Source organism: Canis aureus, chromosome 5 (genome assembly GCF_053574225.1).
Source record: "Canis aureus isolate CA01 chromosome 5, VMU_Caureus_v.1.0, whole genome shotgun sequence".
In the NCBI taxonomy this organism is placed as follows: domain Eukaryota; kingdom Metazoa; phylum Chordata; class Mammalia; order Carnivora; family Canidae; genus Canis; species Canis aureus.
This window is the reverse complement of record NC_135615.1, coordinates 15,209,598-15,219,006: the sequence shown is the minus strand read 5'-3', so window position 1 is coordinate 15,219,006 and position 9,409 is coordinate 15,209,598. Positions and strand designations below refer to the sequence as shown.

Here is a 9,409-nt window from a genome sequence, read left to right as displayed (position 1 = left end):
ATTCTCAAATTTACAAAAATGATTTACAAAAGGTCAAGGATTGAGTTTTCCGTTCCTGGACTGTTTGAGCCAAATCATGCTTACAAACGCTTGCTTTTACAATAAGACATTAAAAACAGATGACTTAAGACAGACCCACGAGCTCATCTATTCAAATTCAGTTCCTCTTGCTTGGGTAACTTCCTGCAGCACCGGGAAAACAGGCCACTGTTGCCTGGGCCTGGCTCTGCGCAGACGAGGTGGCCACATGCACAGCATTTTCGCCCAAAGGCTGAAATTTCAGCTGGATGACAGCTCAAGCTCCCCTGTTCTAAGAAAATACACTTGCAGCCAGGACGGCCCAGAGCTCCAAATGGCAACTTTGCTGATTCGAGGTCACTTCCCAGGAATTTAAGAGGCAAATCATTCACTCTTGACTTTCAAAGCGAACCCTGGGCTGAAAAAGCCCAGTGGCATCGAAAGCCCAGCTAGCGACAGCCCCGCGAAGTTCCTTGGGAGGGAGGGCGGATTCAGACACCTCGCCATCTGGACTGCACTATCTAGTGCACTTTCCAGGTTGTAAATTTCCTGGCCCGAAAGACTATTTGAAAAGAACTTTTAACCAAAAAAAGTGTTTTTTTATTAGCTGGAGTACTAAATACGTTTTGATTACTTTGATACGGAACGCTACAGCTGTAAGACTTAACCAACATCTGATCTCCAAGGTGGTGTACATTTAAGAAAATAGCAAAATTAAAAAAAAAATTTAAGTCCTGGAAACATGGATTTTCAATTATGGGAGCCTCGAAGTTTATTAAATATCCTGCTCTATAGCCTCTCCTAATACACCAGCAAATCTGATAAATATCAACACTGTACTATGGTTGAGACTGAACTGGTTTTGCCACCTGGAAATAGATCACATTTGTCGGTCTACTTAAACAGAAACCAGCTGAACAAAATGATATACGCACACACTCAAACCCGCTGAAAACTGTACTTGGAGAACAGCCTATAATCTTTTACATTTCAATCTCCAAGTTTTGATCTTTTTATTTATTCTCACATAAAGTCTAAGACATTAACAGTACACAGAATTCTGAAATAAAACTGCACATGGTTAGAAAAATATACATTGAAGGAGAAAGAAAATAAGAAAATATAGCTATGTACAAAATCCCTTGTGCTCATTAATGCTGATCCTAACTTGCTTGGGTTTTATAATTAAGCACCACCCTAAGAGAACAAAGCCTTGAGAGAAAGAGCAAGCAACACTCTCTTGAACCCCCTCCTGCCCCAGTATTTCAGGATTCAGATTTGCCAGAAAGTGCGATCCCCCCCTGGTTGGGGAGTGAATTTAAGATGGTCCACAGCTTGGGCGGGTCCTCACAGCAGTGCCGCTGCTCCCAGTGTAGGAGGAGGTCTTCCTTCCTGGCCAGCGTCTGTGCACAAAGGACACAGTTCAGGCCTGAATGGGCCCCCAGGAAGGGGGGGGCGTGGGGGCTGGGACACGCAGGGCCCTGGGGGGCCGCCCCCCACTCCTGCTCCCTCCCTGCCAGGGCTCCCTCCATCTTCCTGAGCGTCTCCACACTGTTCTGAGGAGGCAGGCAGGGCTGCCCTTTCAATTTGGGAAATGCGGGGAGCTCATCTTCGGGGGGACTGAGCTTCTTCAGCAGTTTTCTTCTCTCAGGATGCTGTTTCCAGAAAGGAGCCACATGTTTCGCCAGTTCCTCTGGAGCTGCCGGGCTTCCTGGAAGGATCTCCTCTGGTAGCCGGCCTTGAATTTCCTCTCCGTGAACGTAAAGTAAATGGAACTTGATTTCAGCGAAGGACTGGGCAGTGATCTGACAGCGGCCACATCTGATCTGTAATTTGACTTCATCTGCCTGGCTCAGGAGGAGCTCTTCTTCCGGGCTTGACTTGTTTTCCCTGCAAAGGGGGAAAATAGCCAACATCAGATTTCACAGAAAATATCCCTGAAGCTTTTCCTTTGGGACGTTGGCCTTCAGGGATCCAGAACACTCCCTCTAAGGAGAAGTTCAGGGGATGGGGAAGCAGAGGCCGGGGGACGCCCATGTCACTCCTGCTCCGGCCCCAGCCCCGCAGTCCTCAAGCTCCCGGTGTCCACTGAGTAAAGGAGGCTTTCCCTTTTGGTCTCTACCCCGGGTAGGAGCAAGGGAAGCAGGGCAGCACAGGGCCACCGTCACTGCTGCCTGTCCTCACTAACCCTGAGCACGGAGAGAGAGCAGTTTGGACATTCACTTAAAAATCAAAATGTATTACAGAAGGCTGTTAAGAAGGGGGGCTTCTTTAGTGGGGCCGCCAGATGTGTTAATGAAATTAGGCACAGACTTCTCTGTGTGTGTGTGTGTCCCTCATGAATAAATATAATCTAAAAAAAATAATAATAAAAAAAAAAGAAATCAGGCACAGACTATCTGCAAGTGGATGGGAATGCCCAAAAGAAAAGCAGGGAAACTACAGAAAAGCCAGGAAGAAACAGGATAGGAGGCCCTGATTTTAGTGAATGTGACAGAGAAAGACACAACTGGATAGAAAGAGTTTAGAACAATCAGGACAATTAAGAATGACGAGGGGCAGAGCTTTTAAAGTTAGAACGTGCTGCTGAGAACAGATTTCAGTAGAAAGCAGGCAAACTGAAGGGGCCTCCCTGGTGTACCCAGTGCCTGAAGCCCTGCCAGCCAGGCTGTCCAGCTACACAGCCTGTTTGTCTGTGAAGCCCGAGAGAGTAGTACTTCCACAGGAAACAGTGACACGGGAAACCAGCACGACAGGAAAGACAGGGCAACTGTAGAGGCTGGGTCTGGCACCCGGGGGCCGGCCGTGCAGGGCACACAGAGTCCCCACCATGGGTCAGACTGCATTCTGGGGCGAAGGATGATGTTTAGATATAAATTCTGTGGCCACAGGTTTGGGGAAACTTACTTGTACAAAGCCCTGGGAACTGTATGCAGCAATTTACTGCTTCATAATTAATTCAGCTGCAAAAATTGTCCTTCACTCTGCTGTCCCCAGCATCTGGGCCATGGCGGACAGGACAGAAAGCAATGAAAACCCACCACTGCTCAGAAACCAGAGAGAAACCTCTTCACAGAACGAGGAGGAAGACATAGCTACCTTACAAATCTCAATCCAGGGATGTTTTTACAAACTCATCTTTCCAAATACGAAATCATGCCCTGTTCTCCAAATCCAGACCGACCTCAGTGCCAGGCCTCCGTCCCATCAGCACTCACCTCTCCACGGGGCCCTCTGGCCCTCGCACACCCAGGCCTCTGCTCTTTGGCACGTCCCCTGGCTGCCTTTCCCCGGGGGACGGCTCAGTGCTGATGACAACCCGGTGCACTTCTTTTAGGTGACCAAAATAGACTCTGACGTGACCGAACACCTTGGCACAGAATTCACAGCACACGAGTTTCTTCAGACGGTTCTCACCGTGATGCAGCTTCATGTGTGTGCTCAGGCTGCCTGAACGTACATAGGCCTTGCGACAGATCCGACAACTATAGGGCCGTCTGTTCGTGTGTGTGTTCATGTGGTCTCGGAGGTGCTGTTTGAACTGGAAGTGGTGGTTACAGACGTGACATCTGTGCCAGGGCTTCTTGATGCCGGAGAAGCCGTTCCTCAATGCAGAGCTGGGCTTAGGAGGGGCGCTGCCATCCTGCCTCCAGCCCAGGTATTTAGGAGTGAATGGATGATTTAACACAATGTCCTGTCCCAGGCTGCCAGGTGTCTGGGCCTGTGCCACACCCGTGGGAGAGGCCAGGGGAGCCAGGGCGGGCACGACGATCACAGGCTTGGGCATAATGCTACGGTATTTCTTCAGAGCCCCAGGTTTTTGGTCCCTGGGTTCTTGGGGATCGGGTTTCACCCTTTCTTTGCTGTCTTTACACCTATTAATGATACATTTCCTCCTCTTCCCCTGAAATGCCAACATTTCATCTGGTACCTTTCGTTTCCTTACTCGTCTCTTTGCTGCCCCATTGTTCAGTTTTGCTTTGTGGCTGAGGTCCAGTCTGGTGGCGGGACAGAAAGCGCTTCCACAGGGACTCTGCCTTGCTGGCTGCGGGGCAGGCGTCTTGCTAGCCATTCTGGTGGTGGCGTGGAAGCCTCCTGTGACGGCCAGTGTCTTGGCACAGGGTGCCCCAAGCCCAGGGACAGAGCTGTCTGCGGTGTTAACATCTGACTGTGCTTTGCACAGCTCCACTGTTTTCATTCTGGCGTAGGGCAGGATGGGCACTTTACCTCTGGGGACTGGAGAGATCAGCTGCACTGTGTTGCCAAAAACAGCTGGTGATAAAATGGTCATGGCTTTTGCGAGATCACCTTTCTCTTTAAGTTTTCCACCGGCAATGGCACAAGGTTTACTGCACGTTTTCTTGTTCAGCACGTCCGCTCTCCCTAGAGTCTTGGCGGGGGCCTGCTTGGCAGAGGGCTCTGCTTGTGTGGATGGCGTCGGGGTGGCAAGAGGGTGCAGGTCTCCACGGTCACTGGTTGCTGGAGGCGGAGGGTCTCCAGAGCCACCTCGGTGGGTTGGTACCGCTGAGCCAACGCTGGCGGTGGTTGGGTATAGTGACTGCGACAGTGCTTGCTCTGAGGTACTGGCTTTGTGCGGAGGTTCAGGCCGGTCAGGGGGGGAGGGGGGCGTTTGGTTTTGGGCAGGAGGTATGTCACCGCCACTCGCAGAGGAGCTCTGAACAGGTTTCTTTCTCGATCCTTTGTTATTTCTTGGTGGTTGGTATCGAGGAATAGGCAGTTTGAGGTTTTCGGGCAGTGGCAGTCTGGGCTTCTGGATTGGCTGAGCTGAAGCAACATGTGGCAGGGCGACGAGAGAAAAGGTCCCTTCCTGTCCAGCAACCTGCATCAGGGCATAATTCTGGGCAGGCACCCCCAGTGGCTTGGCGTTGATGGAAGGGCCCGGATTCACTGGGTCAGAGAGCGACGGTGAATGGCATGGTAGCACCCTGGAGGTTAGGACTTTGGGCACAATTTTGGGCGCAATGGTCCTAAACTGACTCTTATTCTGCAAGCCTTTCCCACTCTGAATCGTTCCAGAAGAGATGTGGGATTCACCTGTAGGGAGGATACAATATGACAAGTCACCTCATGCAGCTGTCGGGCTGTTGAGAGGTTACCCACCCCGGCCCTTCTGGGTGAACTCCCAAGTTCCTCAAGACCCTGCCCTACAGTCAACTCCTGCCCACCTTCCCAAGGACTGATCATTCTCCGCTATGGTTCCAAAGCCCCCAGGATAACATATACTGCTTTCTGTAATAATTTATTTGTTTGTGTGTCTCTACTACTCAACACAGAGCTAGCTTCTCGATAGCTGGACTCCCTCTCCCATCTGTACTCCATGAGCTCACCCTCTCCAAGTACCTATGTTCCGATTCCTGATCTCCCTTCCCGGTCCCCTAGCTGCAAGGACTCTCCTCTGGTATTTCTGCTGCGTATTTCATTTATTTTATGGACACGTCTCATTTTCCCTATTAAGCTTGGAGAGGGGAAAGCCTATATTTAATTTACATCCATACTTCCCACTGTATTTTCAGTGTGAAACAAATGTTTCTTGTATCAAGCTCATTTCTCTCTCCCTTTCAAGACACACCATTCGACCCACTGGCAGTGGGTTGTTTTGCACGGCGGAGGAATTCCAGACTGAATGCTAGCTTTGTTGCTGTTACTCATGTGACTTGTGAATTTCTTCTCACACCTTTCAAACTGTTTATGTGTGCTTTTGCAATTAAGTCGCCAGCATTAAAAAGGCTGATGTGACACCTTAAAAAATGTTGAAGAAAAACAAAATGATACAAAATGATAAGATACAGAGACAACATAACGAAAACATGAATCCCATAAGAATCACCTGCTAGGACACTAATTAGGACAATTTTAACTGATAACAATAACACTTCCCACTCTTGGGATTTACTAGGTTAGCTGAAGACCAATTACAACTACTCTAGGAGAATAATTAAGGCAACATTTCGATGCACTGCTTCTAAGAACTGAATTATCTTTTCCTTTAGGAAAAAATTGTAGAGAAGTAGTAAGACGCATAAACCAAATGTTAGAGAACACCCAGCAGGGTCTGCAAAGCGCTCAAATTAGATCTATTATCACGTCTGTAGTAATATACATGAGTTTTCACAAAAAGTGGGACAGATGAATATTTTTTAAATAGGCTCACTCAGTTCAGGCCTAGCCTCTGAATGAGTGTTGGTACCCAACTTTTGATAAAATTTTGTTTTCTGAGCTTTTGAGATTTTGGAGTTGTGGATGAAGACCTGAAGGGATGTTCAGGGGGTACCAAGGACACAAGGGTGAACAACAGACACAATTTCTGCCTCCGGAAGCTGGCAATCTGTTTCAGTCTACTGAAACAGAATTAAAACATTTTTAAAAATCAGCCTTGATTTTAATGTCTACAATTACCAAAACTAACAATTTTAGTGGGAAGTTATTTCTTTTGGCAAAAATGACACTCCTCACATAAATAAGCCGCATAGTAGGAATAATGGTGAAATGCATACTGACCAACTTGTTCTATTTTTAAAATTTTTTTAAAAGATTTTATTTATTTATTCATGAGACACACACAGAGAGAGGCAGAGACATAGGCAGAGGGAGAAGCAGGGTCCCTGCGAGGGACTCAGTCTCAGGACCCAGGATCATGACCCGAGCCAAAGGCAGACACACAACCACTGAGCCAGCCACGTGCCCCTGACTAACTTTTAGAAAGTAATCACTTTTTGGGGGAGGAAGAAGCATGTTAAAAACCTATATCACATGGCAGTTTGCATTAGAGTAAGATGGGAAAAGACAAGCACTATGGTCTGGAAAAACTCAGGTCAGGATAATTGTGTGATCTGTTGGTATCCTTTTTAGCTTGGTTTCCATGAAGTTTGTGGGTAAATAGGCCAATCACCTCTTGACAGTCTCCTAAATGAGTCTGCCATATTCGCTTCTCCTTCCTACCATACTGTGATTTATTTTCTGGTTCTGTATTTGTGGCTTTTGAATTCAAATGTCTTTCATTTTCAGCCTTATCTTCTCATCCTTGTGGAAGAAGTACTGAAATAAGTTGTAAAGAAATATATTAAATCAGGATTGATTTTTAAAAAGATATTTATTTATTTATTTATTTATTTATTTATTTATTTATTTATTTAAGAGAGAGAGAGAGAGAGCGCGCGCGCACCCGTGTGTGCATGCACAACCAGGGGGAGCAGCAGAGGGAGAAAGAGAAGCAGACTCCCTGCTGAGGAGGGAGCCTGATGCGGGGCTCCTTCCCAGGACCCTGGGATCATGACCTGAGCTGAAGGTAGATGTTTAACTGACTGAACCACCCAGGCACCCCCAGGATTGAGTTTATAAAAAGCTTAATGTTACTGACAGCTCTTGGTTGCTGAAAGACCAGGCTTATTAAATGATATTAATAATAATAATGGTCTTGGGCATTTACACAACAATGAGGAAGGAAGAGGAGAGAAAACTCAAGGTCCTTTAGAACTATTTCGTACTCTGACTAAACACAAAATAACTAGAAGAAAGGCTGCTTTCTTAATCAGTCATAAATCTCCCTGAAATAATATGTGACAATAGTGCCTCACAGAACAAGACATATCCCCTCACTCACTTGCTCAAAACTGTCCAATGGCTCTTCATCTCAGAGCCAGAGCCAAAGTCTTTGAGATGGTATGAAAGGCCTCCCGCCATGGGCTCCTGGGAATCTCTCTGACCAACTTCCTCTGTTTGCTCCCCTCCAGCATGGGGGACTTTTTGCTGTTCCTTCCGGGTGTCACACACCCACTTCCTTCGCTTTCACACTGTGCTCACTGCCAGGATGCCTTTCTCCCTCCAGGTAAATCCCCAGCACTTGCTACTGTGTTTCCTTGAGTCTGGTCAAATGGCTTCTTCCTGGGGAGCTCATCTCTAATCCCGTTAATTAAAATTGAACTCCCCACCTGCTTTCCTGTTGTCATTTTCTAGCACATTGGCTCCATCTCCTGGATTATATCATGGGCCACTGTCTCTCTCACTAAAGTGGATTTCTGGAGGGCAGAGCTTGTCTAGTCTCCAGGGCCCAGGACAGTGTTGGGCATGTGGCAGAAATGTTATAATTATTTGTTGAATCTGTAAGTGGCAATTAAGTGATAAATGGCTAAAATAAAGAATTTACAGATAGAGTTTAGAAAATTGTCTTAAAAAAAGGAAGAAAGGGGGCCTCAGTTAATTTTTTTTGAAAGATTTTATTTATTTATTCATGAGAGACAGAGAGAGAGAGACAGAGACATAGGAGGGAGAAGCAGGCTTCTTGCAAGGAGCCTAATGCATGACTCAATCCCAGGACTCCAGGATCATGATCTGAGCTGAAGGCATATGCTCAACCACTGGACACTCAGGGGGCCACAGTTCAAAAGCAAATGTTAACTTTTCCAAAATTTCAAAATTAAAAAAGGAAAAGCTCTATCTCTAGAAAATCATATATATTTTTCAATTTAATTTCACTGCCAGTATAAGAAACTGGGTTAGCATCATGATAAAACCCTTTAATATAAAGGGGATTGGTGAGACCTGCTGACTAACCATCTGGGGGAATAAGAGAGAACAGTAAATTATGCTGCTCAGGTACAAGATAACACAGTCAAAGCAACAAGCCAGTGCTGAAGAAGAAACTGCTTTAAAAAACAAACAAACAAACAAACAAACAAAAACCAGATATCCACAGAGGGGGAAAGCAGGGGTTGAAGAGAGAAGAAACAACTAGAAATGGAAAAACTGAACCTCAGAGGCACAGAAAGGTGATGTCAACATGAAGAAGAGCAGAAATAATAGAAACCAGAAAGTACAGCTGAAGCAACAACCAGTGGTCAAGGTCACTTCAAAATCTCTAAAGATTTAAGTTGGGAAGGGGCTTCCTATGTTTTTATGACCAAGTGTGAGAAAGCAACCTTCTGACAGTTAAGGTTTCCAGAAATGAAACAAGATACACTTTATAGAGCCATCCAAAAGGGAGAGATCTAATTATGATGCATTTAAAGTTACTGTGCTTTGATTGATCTTCAAAAGTTTCTATGTTATGGTGGAAATAAAATCACACTGCAAGAGTAATGCCATTCAAAGGAAAAGGAGGCCGCCTCTGATCCAGGAGCAAAGGGAGCCCCTTGGGGTACCTGGCTGCTTCAGCACAGGAGAACATTGGACAGTGAGCAGCCAGGGCAGCTGCAACCAGAGTCCTAGGTGACAGGGGTGATGCCTGCCAAATGGAGTCAACTGTCAAGTTTGCTGTAATTCAAAGCAGTGGATCCTGGAGTAGGAAAGTTGATCTGTTGTCTTCAAGATCAACAATTATAAGGCGATCACAAGAAATCTGTGGGTAAATGTAACCTTGGATAAATGTAACCTT

General features: G+C 46.4%; 1 protein-coding gene across 16 annotated transcripts in view; it reads right to left on the bottom strand.

Annotated features, from left to right (window-relative positions):
- Positions 1–595: 595 nt before the first annotated feature.
- ZNF438 (zinc finger protein 438) overlaps positions 596–9,409 on the bottom strand; it is a 403,052-nt gene continuing 394,238 nt past the window's right edge. For all 16 annotated transcript variants that reach the window (XM_077896922.1, XM_077896924.1, XM_077896927.1 and 13 more), the window contains 2 exons: positions 3,237–5,073; positions 596–1,908 (listed from right to left, as the gene is read on the bottom strand). In XM_077896922.1, the coding sequence (XP_077753048.1) occupies positions 1,284–1,908; positions 3,237–5,073 (2,462 nt within the window). In that variant the 3' untranslated portion in view covers positions 596–1,283. The remainder of the gene's footprint in view (positions 1,909–3,236; positions 5,074–9,409) is intronic.